This window comes from Danio rerio, chromosome 1 (genome assembly GCF_052040795.2).
Source record: "Danio rerio strain M-AB ecotype USA chromosome 1, GRCz13ab, whole genome shotgun sequence".
Lineage (NCBI taxonomy): Eukaryota > Metazoa > Chordata > Actinopteri > Cypriniformes > Danionidae > Danio > Danio rerio.
In genome coordinates, this window is record NC_141021.1 from 17,846,571 (window position 1) to 17,867,455 (window position 20,885).

At 36.7% G+C, this 20,885-nt stretch overlaps 2 protein-coding genes and 1 long non-coding RNA gene across 22 annotated transcripts in view; 2 read left to right on the plus strand and 1 right to left on the minus strand.

Annotated features, from left to right (window-relative positions):
* LOC147846759 (uncharacterized) overlaps positions 1 to 20,885 on the plus strand; it is a 1,232,122-nt gene that overhangs the window by 757,253 nt on the left and 453,984 nt on the right. The gene's annotated exons all lie outside the window — the stretch shown is intronic.
* On the minus strand, positions 10,735 to 12,798 carry fgf20a (fibroblast growth factor 20a). The gene is given in 3 exon segments (NM_001037103.2): positions 10,735 to 11,693; positions 11,902 to 12,005; positions 12,429 to 12,798. Coding segments are annotated over 3 exon segments (627 nt in total). The 5' UTR covers positions 12,706 to 12,798; the 3' UTR covers positions 10,735 to 11,447.
* Positions 15,186 to 20,885, plus strand: part of micu3a (mitochondrial calcium uptake 3a) — a 61,797-nt gene continuing 56,097 nt past the window's right edge. For 10 of the 20 annotated variants that reach the window (XR_015476449.1, XR_015476450.1, XR_015476454.1 and 7 more), the window contains exons 1-2: positions 15,186 to 15,655; positions 17,187 to 17,334. Coding sequence is in view for 13 of the 20 variants with exons in the window: in XM_087237027.1 (XP_087093153.1) it covers positions 15,350 to 15,655; positions 17,187 to 17,334 (454 nt within the window). In the remaining 7 variants the exon portion in view is untranslated. The remainder of the gene's footprint in view (positions 15,656 to 17,186; positions 17,335 to 20,885) is intronic. The other 10 variants (XR_015476451.1, XR_015476453.1, XR_015476455.1 and 7 more) reach the window with 2 other exon arrangements.

A 20,885-nucleotide genomic window follows, 5' to 3' on the forward strand; every position in this document is an offset into this window, starting at 1 on the left:
TTTTCATTTATTCATTTTCTTGTCGGCTTAGTCCCTTTATTAATCCGGGGTCACCAAAGCAGAATGAACCGCCAAATTATCCAGCAAGTATTTACACAGCGGATGCCCTTCCAGCCGCAACCCATCTCTGGGAAACATCCACACACACATTCACAACCACACACTCATACACTACGGACAATTTAGCCTATCCAATTCATCTGTGCCGCATGTCTTTGGACTTTGGGGGAAACTGGAGTACCCGTAGGAAACCCACAGGTAGAACATGCAAACTCCACACAGAAACGCCAACTGAGCTGAGGCTTGAACTATTGACCCAGCGACCTTCTTGCTGTGAGCTGACAGCACTACCTACTGCGCCACTGCTTCGCCTTAGGTTAGTAAAGCTTAGTTTTTTAGTTTAGTTTAGTTTAGTTTAGGTTAGGTTAGGTTAGGTTAGGTTAGGTTAGGTTAGGTTTGGTTTGGTTTGGTTTAGCTTAGCTTAGCTTAGCTTAGCTTAGTTTAGTTTACTTCCCAGGGACAGCATGAGCTGATAAATGGAAGAAAATGGAAGTTAGGCAAAATATAAGTCACTATGAATAAATTTGTCTGTAATGTATGAATGTAAAGGCATCACAGCAAGAAGGTCGCTGGTTCAATCCTCGGCTGGGCCAGTCTGTGTGAAGTTTGCATGTTTTCCCATGCTTGTCTGAGTTTCCTCCGGGTGCTCCCAGCTTTTCCCACAAGTACACAGACATGCGCTATAGGTGAATTAAATACCCTAAATTGGCTGTAGTGTATGTGTGAATGAGAGAGTATGGGTGTTTCCCAGTGTTGGGTTGCGGTTGGAAGGGCATCCGCTGCGTAAAACTTATATGCTGGATAAGTTAGCGATTCATTCCGCTGTGGCCACTCCTGATTAATAAAGGGACTAAGCCGAAAAGAAAATTTAGAGTAAATTTAAAGTAAATTTTATTTTAAAGTAAATTTTATTCTTTTTTTTTTATTATTTATTTAAGCACTCATCCATTAATCAGAATGTTCACTAATGTATATATCAGAGACAAAGTTGAAAGATTAAGCATCCTATTTGTGATTAGTGTTATTATTACAATTACAGCTTTTAACATTTGAGATGTCTTCAATTATATTTCCAAAAACTCAACTGGCTCTTTAAAAATCTTAAAATATCTTAAATTTTAAAAACAATTGTAGGCCTTAAAAAGTCTTACATTCACTATAATATTGTCTTGTAGGTCTTAAATCATTTTAAAAAGGGCTTTATTTTCCTTTTATTAATTAATCCAACACACATCCAATCACCAACATTACATCTCAATAAAACTTTTAGGAAAACTATTTATAACTTTTATTGTTTTATCTATTCTTTATTTGACATGGACAACACAATTACACTGGACAAACTAAATGCATTTGTTTAAGTGTTTTAGCAGACTTGCTTATCCTCAACTCCCATCCAAGGAGGCATGATATAAAATGAAAATCAAATAAATACATAAACACAACATTATAGTTCTTTACATTAAATTACTGTAACTCAAAAACAAAACAAAAAAATGAAGCTTTTTTAAGGGTTTGCTTGGTTTGGCAAATTATCAAAAATATGTGACCAAAAAAATTCTCATTAGATTGATGAGGCAAGTAAATATTTTTTTTTTCCTGCTGAGCCATTAAGATCATCCTTAGCATTTAACCCTATATAGATGTCAAATTTCATTCTTCTTAACTAGGTCTTTAAATGTCTTAAATTTGACTTGGTGAAACCTGCAGAAACCTAATGCTATTTTTTTCTCTGTTTACAAGTGGAGAATTTTGACTTGGTAAAACAACGAGTAGTAGATCCCTCAGGTGTCAAAAATCACTTCTTCTCTCATTCTCGTGTGTGTGTGTGTGTGTGTGTGTGTGTGTGTGTGTGTGTGTGTGTGTGTGTGTGTGTGTGTGTGTGTGTGTGTGTGTGTGTGTGTGTGTGTGTACCTTTGACGTGCCGCATGAACACCTGTGCAGTTTTTACCTGAGCCACAAAGACATGCAGGTGAAAGATCACTCACTTCAACACCTGCTTAGAACAACACATGTGTTGTAACTGTTACTCTCTCTCTCACACACACACACACACACACAAACAGATATATGACTACATACAGTCTCCTTCTCTCTCCTCTCACTCTTTCTGTCTAGGGTTTTAAATCTACCCAAAAAAGACATATACTGTATAAAATATCAATGCCAATTTGTAGTTTTACAGCTTTGATAAAATAAAGACTTGTTTTTGATACGCTATCAAACATTAAATCTCGGGTTTGATAGCATGATGTTTAGTGGCATAGAAAGCCTTTGTGTTCTCCTGTTTAAAATTAAAATAGTTTTTACGTTTTTATTAAATAAGGTGCAATTTATGGTTGAAACTGAAAGTCATATTATTTTAATATTCCTAATATACAGTAAGCAGTGTTGCATTACAAGTAATGCGAGTTACATAATAATATTATACTTCTAAGTAATGAGTAAAGTAACAAATTACTTAAAAAAATAAGTAGTAATATTTGAGTTACTTTTTTGAAAATGTAACGGAGCTACTTTTTAGGTGAATGAATGAGCTTTTAAAAAATATTTTCACAATGAATCACGCAGTCAGTGACTAAGTTTATATGGACATCAGTAATGAAATTATTTGCCTTAATCTGAATAAGACAATAATAAGATTAAGGTGTTTACATGAGTTGCTTTTTAAATGTTCCTTTCATGATCCCGTTTTACAAAACACATAATTTGATTGAAGTCATTGCGTCACCACGCTATACATATTCCTTCCGGAGTTTTGTGTCATTTTAATGTTTCATTCTTAGTTTGTTGATTTTAACTGCAGTTTGGCACTTTCACTTTTATTCAGGGACATTTTATGCATGCCTCCTTTCGACAAACAAGATATTGGATGTGAGTATGAACTGCTGGAAGAGTGTTGTTTCAATGGAATTTGATACCGCACGTCATATGGGGAAAAATCCTGCGCATTTTACGATGCATGTGTCTGTGGTCCTTTACTGACTCTGTGGGTACAAAAAATAGTGTCAAACAGATGTGGGCCCTATCATACACCTAGCGCAATAAGGCGCATGACGTGTTTCCATGACGTGTTGCTATTTTCAGACCAGTGCAACCCTAATTTTCCTGTTTTCCGCTGCGTTGTTTAAATTGCAAATCCATTTGAGTCACTTTGTGGACTCATGGGTGTTCTGGTCTAGAAAAGAGGTGTGTTAAGGCGCATTGTTGGCGCCTTGTTGTTTTGAGGAACTTAAATAGACTGCGATAGTCCAGCTGAGAGCAGGTTCAGCGCAGAGCGCATCAGTTGTGTGCCTCGCTTAAACTTTAATACATACAGGATAGCAAAACACAAATATCTTTACAAATGAAAAACAATTACAGGAATAAAATATTACAAAAATTATTATTTTCTATAAATATAAAAACCACTGCTTTCATGTCCTTCACCTCGGGGGCTTTTTTCAGTTTAATCATGACAACTTGCTTTTGTATAATGGTATTATTATTAATAGTAATATTTATTATATGCACATTTATATTTGTTTTAATAAAAACCACACTTCGTTATTATTGTTCATTTATTCGTTTGCTGGAAATTAGAACTACATTTAGAAATAGTTTTGAAACAAATCTTTGAGCTTAACAAATGAAATTAATTATGTAGGCTTATGGACGTCTTCAGTGAGTGCATCCAACAGGTTTCCTTATCCACGAAAGAGAAAAAGTGAAAGTGAAAGTAAAGAGGCCAAATGGAGGAGGCTCATTCTTTATCCTCACACTGCAGATAGTCTGTTTAACTGTTTTCTCGCTAGTGAAAGTTTTTCCACCTACAAAGTCCGCCATGTAAATAGCAAATGTGCCATGGAGCGACACAACTGACTCCTAAAGGTAATGGGAGATGAGACTAATGTACTGTAATGTGTATTTATGTATCGCATTTATTGTGTATGACCATACACCCAAAGCGTTTTACAGTCATGAGGGGGGTTCTCTCCACATCACCACCAGTGTGCAGCATCCACAAGACAACGGCGCCAGTGCACTCACCACACACCAGCTATTGAAAGAGTGGAGAGACAGTGATAGAGCTAATTCAGTAGATGGGGATGATTGGGAGGCTATGATTGTAAGGGCAGATTGAGGGACTTTGACCAGTACACCGGGGTTATACCCCTGCTCTTTACGAGAAGTGCCATGGGATTTTTTACGACCACAGAGAGTCAGAACCTCGGTTTAACGTCTCATCCGAAAAGACTGTGCCCACTGACAGTGTAGTGTCCCCTTCACTTTTACTAGGGCATTAGGACTCACACAGACTGCCCCCTTCTGGCCTCTCTAACACCATTTCAAACAGCTACCTAGTTTTCCCATGTGGTCTCCCATTCAGGCACTGACCAGTCTCAGCAATGCTTAGCTTCAGTGAGTAACCGGTCTGCAGGATGATATGGCTGTGGCAACTTAAATCAGAATACTCTACATATCTTATTTCTATTTCTGTTTAGTTTGATTGTAAACTTAATTGGATTAAAGTAATTAAAAATTGTTGTTTACATGGTAGACTCTTTATCAGAGTATTGTCTTTATCGTATTAAAATTGGATTGTTGGTGTCCATGTAAATGTACTCATTAAGAGAATGTGTTCATTATTTTGAACGCATCAAAGAAAAGAATCCTAAAATATATCTCTATGTGTGTTTTTTTAAAGATAAATAAAGGTTATAGAGTGTGTTGTTAATTACAGAGCTCCTATGTTTTAAAAAGCAAGAAAGAAAAAAACAAGTTCTGAAAGAGAACAAGCCTCAGCCAGATAATAAAAAGTAACGCAAAAATAAACTAAAGTAATGTAACGCATTACGTATCACAAAAGTAGCTAAGTAGCAAAGCTAGTTACTTTTTGGGGGAGTAACTCAATATTGTAATGTGTAGCAGGGGTGTCCAAACTCTGTCCTCGAGGGCTGGTGTCCTGCGGAGTTTAGCTCCAATTTGCTTCAACACACCTGCCAGGAAGTCTCTAGTATCTAGTAGGAGCTTGATTAGCTGGTTCAGGCGTGTTTGATTAGAGTTGGAGCTAAACTCTCCAGGACACCGACTCTCCAGGACTGAGTTTGGACACCTCTATTCTATTCCTTCCCCAACACTAAATATAAGGTGCAGAGCGTTGGCACGGTGGCGCAGTGGGTAGCGATGTCGCCTCACAGCAAGAAGGTCGCTGGTTTAAGCCTTGGCTGGGTCAGTCGGCATTTCAGTCCAAAGACATGCGCTATAGGTGAATTTGGTAGGCTAAATTGTAGTGTATGTGTGTGAATAAGAGTGTATGGGTGTTTCTCAGTGATGGGTTGTAGCTGGAAGGGCATCCGCTGCATAAAACATATGCTGGATAAGTTGGCAGTTCATTCCGCTGTGGCGACCCTAGATGAATAAAGGGACTGAGCCAAAAAGAAAATGACTGTATGAATAAATAAGGTTTTTGAAAAATCACTAATCTTGCTCTTGTTATTATTTTTTATTAATTTCTCTCTCCCTCTGTAGTGATTTTAAAATCTCATTTATAGTGTAAAAATTCAGTGTAAAATTGTAAACATAATAGCTCAGTGTACATCTTTAATGGAGTCGTGGGTGGATGTTGAATCTATGTATTTCAGTCATGTTAATAATATTCTTTATTTTAAATGGAAATGGAGTACTGGAGGGGCTTTGGTGGCTCTGTGTAATTCAGGGAATTTGGTGTTCAACTGGTAAGCATTGAAAGAAAATTATAAATAGAAATTTTGTATGTGTTTTTAAAAATATTATGTTTATCATTTTTTTTTAAATCAGTCTGCAGAAACATTTTGATTGACATTCCCCCATTTGTACATCGGCCCCACCCATTAGTTCCTCATTAGCATAAACAACCCTGGGTGACAAGCAGCCATCCGCCATTAGAGTTTTAGCACTGTATATACTTTTTTATTTTAAAAAGAGGGCTGGGAGCACAATCTCATTTGAATTTAAAGCAATAGTCACCAAAATGGCACAAGCATAAAAGGGTCAGTTTCAAAGAGTTGATACAAAATTATTTGTGTGATATTTTGAGCTGAAACTTCACACACACACTCTAGAGACATCTGAGACTTATTTTACATCTTGTAAAAAGAGCACAATGGGTTCCCTTTAACAGATTATTTGATAACAAACTTGGTAAAACCAGTGGACTGATCACATTGTAAACCATCTGAAATGTTGTTGTCATTCATTTATTCATCTATTTTCTTTTCGGCACAGTCCCTTTATTAGTCTGAGGCGGAATGAACCGCCAACTAAGGCTGTATAATGTTTAATAATTAAAGTGTTGTGAAAAGTCAAGTCTCTCTCCCACACACGCTCTCTCACACTCTCTCTCTTTCTCTGAGGTGAAAATAAATTAAAAGTAGATCTGTCGATCTGGCCACATCAACTTCACCACATCCTTAGCTGTAGCAGTGTTTCTGCTTGGGGGAAAACCCCTGTGTGTGTGTTGTGTATGTGCGTGTGCCTATGTGTGTGTGCGCACAGGCAGACTGACTCTCAGTTAGGAGAACCCCTGGCTCATCATCACAGAGATTTCAAGATCACACAGCACACAGAGCTGATATGCCTGCGCACACAAATAGAAGTATCATCCCACCCTCCAAAAGGGTAAAAGACACACAGTTCAGACACTCCTACCCTACATTATGATGTCAGTTATGTAAGCTGTAAAGTTCTGCCGTGGACGTTTACACAGGACGGTGTTTCTGATGCAATTTCTCTATTATCTGTTACTATTTTCTCTAACTGATATTCATCATGATTTAGTTTTGTTTTTTTATTTAGTTAGTTATTATGATAATTGAGGGTAAATAATTGCAGGTTTTATAGTTTAATATTGATATCTAACATTCACACATTCACTACATCCTTTAAATATATAGAACGGGTGTTTTTTAATATTACTTTGTATTTTACTAGTGATAGGGTTGTTGGCTAGATTATATACAGTTTTATTATTTGAATCAGTATCATTAAAAAGTTTATTTATTTATTTGTTTATTTATGGTTGAAACTTAAAGTCATATTTTTTAATATTAAATTTAAAGTCGTCACAATAAATCACGCAGTAAATGAGAGATTGTGTTCACTATTTTGTACGCAACGAAGAAATGGAAAAGGTGATTGTCTCAATAGACAGTGATTTTTCTCAAATCTTTTATATATATATATATATATATATATATATATATATATATATATATATATATATATATATATATAGTTAAAGTCAGAATTATTAGCCCCCTCAATTATTAGCCCCCCGTTTGTTTTTTTACCCATTTCCTGTTTAACAGAGAGAGGATTTTTTTATACATTTTTAAACAATAGTTTTAATAACTCATTTCTAATAACTGATTTATACTATCTTTGTCATGATGACAGTAATTAATGTTTGACTAAATATTTTTCAAGGCACTTCTATACAGCTTAAAGTGACATTTAAAGTTGACATTTTAAGTTATTGTTAAGATAGACTATCAAGCGGCTGATAATTTTGACCTTAAAATGGCTTTTAAAAAATTAAAAACTGCTTTTATCCTTGCCGAAATAAAACAAATAAGACTTTCTCCAGAAGAAGAAACATTATCAGACATACTGTGACAATTTCCTTGCTCTGTTAAATCATTTGGGAAATAATAAAAAAAAAGAAAAAAATCAAATGGGGGCTAATAATTCTGACTTCAAATATAGATAATATGAAGTTTTATCATTCGAATCAATATCATTAAAAAGTTATTTATTTATTTATTTATTTATTTGTTTGTTTGTTTGTTTGTTTGTTTATAATAAGTTAATTATTTTAAGGGAATATATGTCTTATGTTCACAGATGCCATTACACTCATGATCCTTCAAAAATCCATCTGTAAGATCTTTTAGAGATCTGAATCATCTAAAATAATGATTTGTTGCTTTTGGAATATTATTATTATTATTATTATTATTATTACTATTATTACTATTATCACTATTATTATTACTATCAAATACGAAAACAGTTGTGTTGTTAAACATCTTGGAGCAAACTATGACACATTATTCAGGGTAATTAAATAACATTATACATTTAAAATAACGCTATTTGTTTCCTGTTAGATGAAACTGACCTTTGACACTTTTGTATGACTGGATGAAAACTATTTAAATATATAGTTTACTTACAATAATTTAACAATGTAAACATTAGTTCCTGCCTTAAATTTTTATAGTTAATATCAGCTTAAATTAACATCAAATCGAAACAATTAAAACACTGTAAACTTATTTTATTAAGTTAGAGTAACAAAAACATACGTAAAAAAAATTAAATCATTACTCAATATCATTTTATGGCAATTTTATTTGCTGTTTGAATTTTGACTTTTATTTTGAGCCAATATGAAAATTTTAAAGGGTAAAAAACAGAATCTGACAATGCTCTCCAGGCCCCCTATTCCTCCAAAGCATGACCAAGAGCCCTCATATGGGTGTTACTCTGCAATTGCATGTGTGCCCCAGAGCCACCTCTCCCCTTACACTTAAAAAGTATCATTTCCTTTCTTAAACACTCACGCAGTCAAATCACTCTCACAGACAGCCAGATTGACAGGCGGCCAGCTCATCGACTGTCATCAAAGCCTTATGAATCACATAAGAAAGGAAGCGAACAGCATCAAACAGAAAGAAATAAGAGATGGGGGGGAAAAACACAAAGCACTTGCTAGTCTGTCTAATTGTGGTGTTTTCAGACCACACGTGACTCTGTCTGTCTTAAAAATGACCTAAGAAAACTTCCACCTGCATTGGCTCAGCAAATACATCCCGCAATCCTGCAGCTTCGAGAGCTTTTATGAATCCTTTCAGAAGACACTTAGCAAAAGAAAAGGCCACTTTGTGGAGAGCCCAGGGTGCCACATGAGAAGGTTGCCGAAGGCTGAGAAAAGAAAGTGGAAATCGCTTTTTTGGGGGTCATTGTGTTTTTAATGTTAGCATTGTGCAGCCTTTTTTAACAGCAGGGTGTCAGGGAAAGCAGGGAGCTGAGAGAAATCCAAAGATCTTGAAGCATGAAATGAACATTTTTAGCTAATTGCATTATTGTGACCATTGCTGGGTTAGTTACTTTAAAAATGTGATTTATTATTAGTTAACTAAATCATTAAAACTGTATTTAAATTACGTTTTACTCTCAAAAAATATTTTTGCTGCTTATTCAAACAAATATATTCAAAATGAGCTGAATTGACTCATTTCTTGAGGTTTTTTGGGGACAGCTTCATTGATTTATGTTAAATGTTCTTATATTGGTAAACAATTAAGTTAACTTATTCGATTTGTGTTCGGACAACGTTTGTGTCAGGAAAAGTAACTTAATTACTCAATAAGCTTGAGTCATTACTAAAGTTCTTATAAGTATCAAAGAATCTGCATATCAAACTGTGTTAATACTTTAAATTTGATGCCCTTTTAGATTTATTAACAAAACACTTAAGAAAAGTTTCAAATTGTTTCAAAGTGATGACACCATATTGTATACATAATATATATTTTGATATCTATATATAGCATGTGTATTCATCTGAATAATCTAACCTTCTTTAGTATGATATACACTAAAGTCTTGTCGTCGATCCCAGTTGTAAGAGCAACAAATAAGAACTTGACTTCTAGTTGATCGTTTTAAAATGTGGCAGACGGTAGAATTTGATGATGAATCATCTGTTGAACTGCATCCCTATCATCACAAAAATCTATTGGAACCCGCATGGAGGTCAAGGTGCACCAAGATTGGCCAGCCCAGTCAGCAGATATGAATATTATTGAGCATGTCTGGGGTAAGATGGAGGAGCCATTGAAGATGAATACAAAGAATCTTGATGAACTCTTGGAGTCCTGCAAGAACGCTTTCTTTGCCACTGCCATTAAAAAAAGTTGACTTTATTAATAAGTTATTTAAGTCATTGCAGAGATGTATGGATGCAGTCCTCCAAGCTCAGGGGTGTCATACACAATATTGATTATTTTTCCACTGCACCGTGCCTTTATATTCTATACTGTATTAACTCTGTAACGTGACAATACTTTTGTCTAAGCAATGTTAGACCTTAGTGCCTTATTAAATAATTAAAAATTAAGGCATGATCATATTTTATTTTGGTAAAATAAGCGTAATCTAGAGGCATTTGCCTTTCATATAAGCCACTTCTGATGCAAAATGATCAACTAGAAGTCAAGTTATTATTTGTTGTTCCTAAAACGTGGATAGGCGAAAAGACTTTCGTCAGGTAGTGTAATGTATATATTTGCAAATACTTTGCTCTTCTGTATTGATTTATACAGAACTGTTGAATTTATTTACAGCATTTTTGGGCAAGTTTATTTTAAGTAACTTTGAATGACCTAATGATAAAAAGTAATCCTTTATTTTACTTTATCAGCATAAAAGTGGTTTAATAACAGTAACTAGTTATACCCAACACTGATCGTGACTTACATCTCCACCGTTTAGGCTTTTAAGTGATTAAAAACTCATATGATTTCATTTCGCCGCAGTCAGATCAATGAGAATCAGACCTTTATTTCTCCAAATAGAAATTCAATAACCATTCACCTCTGACTGGTGACCTTATGTTCCTATTGAAAGGACAGACACAACAAAATGCAATCATTTCAACTGTTTAATTCCCCAGTGAATTCTGTAACATTCGCAGGCTCTTAAGGATCTGGTTTAATGACATAAGAGATAAACAAAAAACGGAGGGGGGACCACATACAAGTTGAAAATGTAACTCATAAGAAAATACTTTCTTCAGTAGTTCTATCTCTAGAAGTCACGTCTCTATAGTGGTAGAAAATAAAGCTCTCATGATCTCCTGGTACATCTTGCATATATTCTTGTAAAAATATACTTTCAAAATAAATAAATATATAAAATAAATATCTTTAAAAAACATAAATTAAAGGACCTAAAGAGAAATTGAGTTTGGGGGAGTTTATGTCTCCCGCCTGTCCATGCCAGTGTTTTGTGAAAAGTATCTCAAAAGCATTTCGCAGAATTCCTTCAGAAGCCTTCTAGAATTTTCAGTAGTAGTAAGAGATGTCTGTCATTCTCCCTCTTGTTTTATTTTAATCCAACCTCCCTTGGTGAATGGATCCAGATTATTGTTCTGTCTTTCAGGAACTATCCAGAGTCCGGATATGCCTGCTTCCTTCCACTCCAATCAAGGGCTTTCCATCTCCTGCATTTGCTCCAACATTGGACCTCAAATGAGGACCACTTTTCCCCCTCGCCTGCTCTTCTTTCTCCAGAGAGCGCTCTGTCCGAGCGGGACATGCAGGTGCTTTTTGGGGTGGTTTTGAGTTTGAGGTTCATTGGTTTCAGCTGTGACCTAGAACATCCTTGTAAAGCTCAGGAACTCGCTCTGGATCCACAGGCCGCGGTAAGAAATGCGTGAAGCGCTGGTGTCTCCGAGAGCGTGCCCCATCTCTGGACGTCCCATCTTTGTTGAGGGCTACATAATAATGAGATCCACGCTCGCCATGCCGATACAGGTTAGAAGAGTAAGTGTTGTACCAATTCTCCTCAAACTGCTCCCTGAACACACACTCGGCTGACAGCTTTTCCTAAGAGAGGCAGAGAAGGGGAGGCAAGGGTTAATCGCACTGCATAACAGAAGGATAAACTGTGTCCAAAGGCTATTTGAAATTGCACCATAAATCACATTCTCAATTTTAGCACGGGCGGGCTATGAATGAAATGAATTGTTGCATTACTCAAAATAAAATGTGGTTGGTGCAGTGCTGGAACCAAATGCATTTGTGCTATACTTACAGATCCGTACAGTTCGCCCTTGCTGTTCATTCCCAGATACAATCCGCTATCCACACCACGGATGCTCACCATCCCCACAGCGAGGCTAATGAATTCCAATATACCTGTGAGAAAAGCACAGCTGTTAGTTTACAGTTGAGACAGCAGGACAAGCACCTGCAACAGTGGCATCAAACTGGCCTATACTTAATTCATGACGTCTTTCACACTTAATCACTGTGTTTTGCTATATTATAATGCTATTCGAACACAGTATGACAGTTTATGAACATAATAATAATAGTCAGTGGCCATAATAATATCACACTTTACATTACAGTGCAGTTAGAGACTGACCAAGTCAGCAATTTCATTATTAAAACATTCATAATGCATGTTGTTTGCTTTGAATAATGATAAATATCAGATTATCATTGAATAGAAGTAAACTGCATGTGCACAGTCTAAAGAATACACAGTGTTCTTTCGATACTGTGAAGCATGCACTGATTAATTGCAATGATAAAACAACGCCAGATAATACTTACCAAATCTGCTGTGGTCCTTCCTCGTGCCTTGGACCGAACCGTCCGGTAATATCTCGAGGTGGTAGCCGGTCCTGCAGTAGAGCTGCCGCCGACGGAGGATCCCTTTGAGATGCGTCAGGTCCGGTGAAGTGCTGCGTGACAGGCGCTCGGCGGAGACGAGGTGCTCGTTCATCAGCGCACCAGAGTCCCCGGGGGGCGTGAGGACGAAATGAGACCCGTGCGCAAAGCTCTCCAAGCCGTGAGAGAAGCTGCCCACCAGCTCGCCGACTGCACCCATCACCGACACTCGAAGAAAAGTTACCGCGAGGAGAACCCCTGTGGTTTCTCTTTCCCTGGTGTTTTGCGCAGTCACTGCTTGCGGCTTTGACAGTCAATGCGTGTTTACATCCGATTCTCTCTCTCTCTCTCGCTCGCTTCAGGTTCAGCACATGCTCTCTCGACCTTCCAGGCTACTCCCCTTTGCTCCGGTCCCCCGTGTATCCAATACTCTCTCTGTTACGCACTCCAGCACACTCAAGCTTATGCGGCTTCTCTCCTCTTGTGCTCTCTGGATGTGACTGCCTCTGCTCTGAGACACCAGCCTAAATATGGCCCTTATGTAAATGGCCCTCTTGACATATGCTAATGGAGCCTTTTATAGATGACTGTTTGAAACATAACTCCTTGATCGTTTGGATCCCCTTCTTCTGTCTTCTTTGATGATCGGTTTCATCTGCATCCACGCGCATAACCCATTGATTGATTATGATAAAAGTGCAGATGAAGACATTTTAGAGAGCGCTCTGCTAATCTTTGCAGCGAGGAAAAGAAAAGTGCAGTTGGATGGAGAAGAGGATGCGCACTGTGTACCGATCCGTTCCGATCCCCGGGGTTTACGCGCACTGACGCGCTCTGGCGAATCTCTACTGTGAAGCAGGTGGAAGCCAAGGAGGAAAAAAAGGAAAAGAAAGGGGGCGGTGCTCGAGCGACAGAGAGAGAGAGAACGAGAGAGAGAGAGAGCGAGAAAAAGAGAGAGCCTTCAAGGTGTGTGCGTGTGTATGTGTGTGTGTGTGTTTATTATCAGTGCCAAAAAGTGTTCTTGATTTGCGACTTGCTTTATACCATCATACTTGGGTTTAAACTTTCGCTCGACTGCCTTAGCCAGGTGTAAATTTATACGACCTATAAAGTGTGCATGTAAATGGCTTTAAAAGAATAAAGAAGGGAAAGTCAAAACAACCTGCACATCTGCGCACTGCACTGTCAAATCTGACTGATGTCAAGGTGCCTTTGAACAGTTCCAGCATAACATGAGTTGAGATGAAGTATCAAAGATATCAGAGATCAAAGATTCATTACTGCACAAAAGCAGGGTCATTAACACAAAGCAAACGAACTGTTTGATGGCAAATCGTTGATACTATGAGTGATTGATATAGAAATTTTCCAGCCCAACAGATGAGAACATGCCTCAAAGTAGATGTTACATGAAAGATTACGTCGGTATGGAGATCCAATGTTTCCTTATTAATTTAAAATGGCATGCGTGCGCAATCGAATGCAATTAAATTTACGGTATTCTCCACAAAACTATCGTTTTTATTGGATGATATTTATTTTGGTATAATCCATATTATTATTATTATTATTATTATTATTATTATTATTATTATTATTATTATTATTATTATTATTATTATTATATGCAGTATATTCTAGAAACATTTAAGTGCCATACCCCTTTTCTGGTAAATCTCTCAAGAGGACAGATCACTTCCACAGTAGGTGATTTATCAACGGCTCTCTCATGGGACACGTTCTCCCACGTTGTTCCCCTTAGCTCATTAGTATTTATGATCTCCAAAAATACCTTAAACCAAAATCAATGTGGTCAGCTAGAGCAGGATCGAATCCATAGGCGCAGCGGATCGATCGCTTACAATAGAGATGTCAGTTATGTGCCAGATTTCGCGGTGACATTGACAGTTTGCTGCATGAGTGAACCTAAAACAAGTCCCTTTGACGTTTTTGTATAAAACAACTTCATATTGATCAGACTTTGAAGTCGCACTGCAGATGAGCAAAGCAGCTGTGAGTTTAGTGACTGTACAGTGGCAAAACTGATTTGCGTAATTATGCAATAGGGATTGAACTGTATGTGCGAATAGATCTTAAAAGGGTCTGAGAAGGTTGAAAAGAAGAGATTTTTAAATGTGTTTACTTGGATCAGGCAGTGTAAGTTATTAAATGGATTCAATCCCTCACAAAGATTAGCCAATGTTTTATTATGTAACCATCTATTTTTGGCAAATAACCCACAGGTTTGTTTAAAATATCCTCAATAATTTGTGATCACCATGGTTTTGTTTTGTGATCACCATGCATTACCATTACTTTAACCACTTTGTTTGTTTGTTTGTTTGTTTGTTTGTTTGTTTGTTTGTTTGCTTGTTTTTTGTAAAAAAAAAAAAAAAGAAGAAGAAAAAAAGAAAAGAGCAAGAAAAATATATATGTATATATTTACAGAGTTTGACAATCTGCTGCCATTTAAATCTGTGAAACTATAGCTAATAAAGTTTAACTTGTTTGTACTTTTGATTTGTCGATGCTGGTTAGTCTCATTTAGACTTGGTTTGCGAACTCTTACCAATTTGTAGCAATTATAACTTTATTTTATATTATATATAATTATATGTATAAAAAACACCATATCCTTTTGATTTGACTTCTTTTTGGTGGGTTCAAGTTTGACCCGCCCAATCATATCCCATAATTACCAGTACACATGTGCGCTGGCAAGCGTTTTCATTTATCCGGAGTGCGTAAACGTGCGCATTTTTCACATGTAGGTTTACGAGCAGCGCACAGATGCGTGCAGGACCTGCTGCTGCTCCGTTCAGGGTGATCCCGGAGAGGGAGCAGCAACATCTCGCGATGAATGCATGAGAATTCGAGAATATTGTGCAAATTCTGTCATACCAACAATAATGGCCGCTGTGCGCAGAGTCATATTTAAGAGTTTGTCGCTCTCTTTAGCTGCACGGAACGCGCTTTTTCGCTCTCCGGTGAAGGATAAACGATGCACACGCACAGGACTAGCAGTTGCAGTGGGCGTCGCGGCCGGAGGAGCGGTGTTGTATTATTATTATTCAGAAAAGTGCGGATTTGGAGGAAGGAAAGCCCCGATAAACCGAACAGTCTGTCGGGCTCTGCTGCCTTCACTGCCCGCTGTAGCCGCAAAGGAGAAGGTATGACTGTACTCAGTGTTCTCAGTGCCACGTAATACTGCTTCTTATTAGAGGTTGTATTTTCCTGGCAGTGGTTTATTGGTGTCCACTGCAAGCTTTGTAAACTGTTTTAATGCTGTAGAGTTTTGTGAATTGTCCCAATGTCCCATTGGGATAATTTCCAATGCACCTAGACTATGACAATGCGCATTTGTGTGATGCTGCAGGAAGAAGGCGCTTTCCTCGGTCATGGTGCTGAAATGACTGAGCTGTTTCAGATCACATGAGCAAATCGTTACGGTTGGTTAAAAAAAGTTGTGCACTTATCTGTGCTGTATCACAGAGGCCCGTCAAACAGTAACCTGTGCGCTGTCATATAGTAGCATAGAATTCTTTGGCGCGTGCGTATAAACAGATTTTTTTTGTCAGTTTGGCAGACGGTCAGGTTTAGTTTCCATGGGCGGCCAGATGTTTTGGTCTGACTGTTCCACTTAGTTACTGAATGTTTTCTTGATTGGGGTGGAAAGTCAAGCTCTTTCATCCCGTGTGTGCGTTCATGCGTGCGTGTTACTTAATGTGGTTTTACCACATTAAAGAAAGAAAAATATTGCTTGGTTTGGTATTACGGAGACATATAGGAGTGTTTTCATACTTACAACTTTGTAATGTACTTTAACAGTGTTTTGATTTCATTAAAATGTTTAGCTTTGATTTTATACCAGAAATTGCATTGATAAAGTATAACATTATACTACTAATTTATTATTTTTATTTATTGATTTACCTATGATGACATTCTTTTTATTATTAAAAATGCTTTTTTTAAATTTTGAATTTAACACTGCTTAACGTTTTCGTTTTGCAACGATATGATATTATATGCATTTGTAAATATGTGCGTTTTGTGTGTGTATGTGTGCATAATACATTTAATATTCTCATCAAATAGATTAAAAATTTCAATTGCTATAATAAAAAGCATTTAATTAGATATAAATGTAATAATAAGAATTTTGTCGTAACATAAAAAAACAATATTTCATGCTTATTGAATCTAATAAAATGATATAAAATGAGCATTATAAAATAACATGATGTATACATGCTCAATGTTTCAAAGACAATACTGTATTGATCTAGATAATAGTACCTCATTTTTTGTCTCCTGCAGAGCTTTAATCATTCATTAAGTTCCATTATAGACTTTTGTTTCAAATGTATAATTAGCATGCTAGCGATTAAGGCCATAATACAATCTAAGCATAATGTTTTAGTGTTTGTATAGTACATTTAATATATTTAACTATATTTTTATTAAATTAACAATCCAAGACGCATACCAAAAAACTTTAGCAAATCAGTGATAAGAATAAGTTTGCAGTCTTGAGTAATTCCACATGATGCCCCTCATGGTGACCTTTAATATTCTTTTTATGTTTATCTGAGCAAAACCAAACTCAAAGAATTTGTAAGAATTTATAGAGATCCACTGGTTAAAAAAAAAAAAAAACTTGTTAACTAATTGTGTCGTCATTGTCATCGGTTTTTGCAGGCTCCAGTGTTTGATTTTGATGAAACTGACGTGTACATGTCGTCCCATGAGCATCGTTTCCGTCTCTTCAGCTCAGTGGAGTATGAGGGACAGCTGTACATGACTCCTCAAAACTTCATTGAGTCTGTCACCATGAGTGAGCCTCGCAGTAAGTAACTATATTGTACTAACATATTATTTTTTCATGTGTACATGAACTCCGGGGCAGCACGGTGGCGCAGTGGGTAGCTCAATTACCTCACAGCAAGAAGATCGCTGGTTCAAGTTCTGGGTCGGTTGGCATTTCTGTGTGGAGTTTGCATGTTCTCCCAGTGTTCATGTGGGTTTCCTCCGGGTGCTTCGGTTTCCCTTACAAGTCCAAAAACATGAGCTAGGTGAATTGGGTTAGCTAAAATTGTCTGTAGTGTATGTGTGTGAATGAATGTGTATAGGTGTTTCCCAGTAATGGGTTGCAGCTGGAAGGCCATCTGCTGCGTAAAACATGTGCTGGATAAGTTAGCGGTTCATTTCACTGTGAATGAATACATGAACTCCATTTCTCAGTCAAGAGGTCTCAGCTGATTCAACTAAGTATGGTGTCAAAGACTAATAGAGACTATTAAGCGCGTGTGAGTTGGAAGTGGTTAAACCTAAAACCTGCAGAGCTGTGGCCCTCCAGGAATTGAGTTTGGACATCCCTGCTCTAAGCCAATGGTCTCAAACTCAATTCCTGGAGGGCCAAAGCTCTGCAGGTTTTAGGTTTAACCACTTCCAACTCACACGCGGAGGGCCTGTGTAGTGCAAAGTTTAGTTTAGACACACTAGAATAAGCTAATTAAGCTCTTTCTATGTATACTAGAAACTTCCAGGCAGATGTGTTGAAGGTATATGGAGCTAAACTATGCCGGACACTGGCTATTCAGGACTGAGTTTGGGCACCCCTAGTCTAGAAATATTAGGGTTCAGGCTTCAATGTAAACTGTATTGATTTTTCAAACAGCAGCATGCAAAATTAACTCAAGTAAAGCGGACAAAGAATTGCATTTGTTTTATTTTATGAATGTACTTGATGGCATTCAGATCACCTAATCGCCCAAGATGGTCTTCTCAGACAATTAACTAGTACATCTGTGATTACAGTATGTGTGTCTTTGTGTTTGCAGAGTGGACGCTTTAATCCAAAAAAAAAAAAAAAACTCACACATAATGAAAAGAAAAATGTCTTCTAGTTTTGCTCAATTGTTCAAATAAAATTATAAAAAAACAAGCATATTGTTGGAAAACACGGCTTCACATAACACTGCATCTAAAAAAGTATTGAAATTTATGGAGATCTAATGCTTAAATAGGACACCGGTGTGAGTTAAATGGTTTGTTGTTTGGTCGCGATCTAATGAATGAATTGCTGATATGCTAATTAATAAATGGTCAGATCAAAGTCTGTCAGGAGACCCACAGAAGTGCTTAATTACCTCTTAGCTGGATTCAGTATCTGCTGGGTTTTGTCTTTGAAGTGCATGCCTTGGTGAAATAAATACAATAAATGTCATAATGTTCCAGTGGACACAACAGCTATTAGTCTTATGAAAGGAACATGAGATCCATTAATGTTACGCCTGCTAACTTTATTGTTAGTGCTCCCGTGTCATGACAAAGACTGAGCATCAATAGATGTTATTTTACTCTGCAATGTAGGTCAAAGACAGCAATGGTAATATATATATATATATATATATATATATATATATATATATATATATATATATATATATATATATATATACACACACACACACACACTCACAGGACACTTTATTAGGTACACCTGTCCAACTGCTTGTTAGCACAATTTTTTTTAATCAGCCATTCACATACATCATGTAGACATGGTAAAGACGGTCTGCTGCAGTTCAAACCGAGTATCAGAATGGGAAACAACTGAGGTATGCAGAAGAGCATCTCAGAACACACAACGAACATCAAACCTTGAAGCAGATGGGCTACAGCAGCAGAAGATCACACCGGGTGCCACTCCTGTCACATAAGAACAGGAAACTGAGGCTACAATTTGCATAGGCTCACCAAAATTGGAAAATAAAAGATTAAAAAAATGCTGCTTGTCTGATGAGACTCGATTTCTGCTGCGACATTCAAATGGTAGGGTCAGAATTTGGTGTTAACAACTTGGAAGCATGAATCCATCCTGCATTGTTTCATCGGTTCAGGCTACTGGTGGCTTTGTAATGGTTTAGGTGATATTTTTGGGATGTGGTGGAATGGAAGATTCGCATATTGTGTGATGCTATAATGTCAATGTGGACCAAAATCTCTGAGGATTAATTCCAGCACTTTGTTGAATCTATGCTACAAAGGATTAAAGCAGTTCGGAAGGCATAAGGGGATCCAACCCGGTACTGGTAGGGTGTGCCTAATAAAGTGGCCAGTGTGTGTATATTTTTCTGAACAATCATAATGACTATCACATATTTCTGCCATGATTTACAGAAATCAGTGGTTGATTTAGAAATTTTAAGCATTTAGAATCATTTGATGACTAATTCTGATTATGAGTTTCTTTTAACACTTAATATATTAGTCACATTTTATTTTCACAAAAGACATTTAAAACATTATAGCGGACATAATTTACTTGCATTGAGTGTTTTCTATTTCTAAAAACATCACTCTGTTTTATTTAATTTCAAACAGACACATTAAAAATGGGACATCTGGTTATTGACCCATGTTTTATTTCTCAAAGTTAGCTGTTTTGTTTGAATGTTTAATGAGAACATATGTTCTTAACACATATATATACAGGATGGTAGTTATGTCAGGTAAGGCTGCATGGCACATAAGGCAAAGCCTGCGGGACAAACTGACCTTGAGCCTCTCAGCGGAGCTCCATAGTGCTGGTTGCCATGAGAGAAAACAGGGCTGTTCATACCTGCTCTCAGAGGGCTGTCATGATTATGAAACATGCATGATGTTTAATTCTTTAAAAAATAATTTTGGTAATTAATTATGGCATTTTATTATGATAATTAATTGTCTATTATAAGGATTTGTTGATTAATTGTCAGATCTTTTGGGCTTTATCATGTGAATGGTTTCTTATTTAACCAAAAAAAGCTCATGAATAACTAAATCTTATGTAAATTTTAATTTTGTACCTTTAAACATTAATTACATTCTGTGAATGACAGTTCTGACCAAAGGCAAGGCCTTTAACATTTGAGAGCACAGGTGCTATTAAGGTCTACAGATGGTTCACATACACCTGATTTGGCAGCGCTGAATATTAATAATTGATGTAAAACATTAAAATTTCTCTCTTATGCAAGTTTGGCGGTAGTTTGAGTTGAGAAAAAGAGGGATTTGGGATCCAGATTTAACATTATTTAAAATATACAAACTCTCATTTGTAAAAAAAAAAAATGTCTCGATTTAAAAAAATATTTTTACAAATTATCCAACTTATTAGCGTCATTACAAACAGTTTGGCATTTTCCAAATCCATCGTTCCATCGAACATTCGCACTTGCAGCTAAACCTCTAGAGCTGTAGTTAAAAGCATAGGTCCTGGTTGTGTTCTATTCACAGTTATCCCTCTTATGCCCTACTCCTTTCAAACGTTTCACATTTAAACTTATAATGATTAAAAAAAAAAAAAAAACATTAAAGTTGCCTCTCTTACGTGTAATTTGCTTTCAAGATATT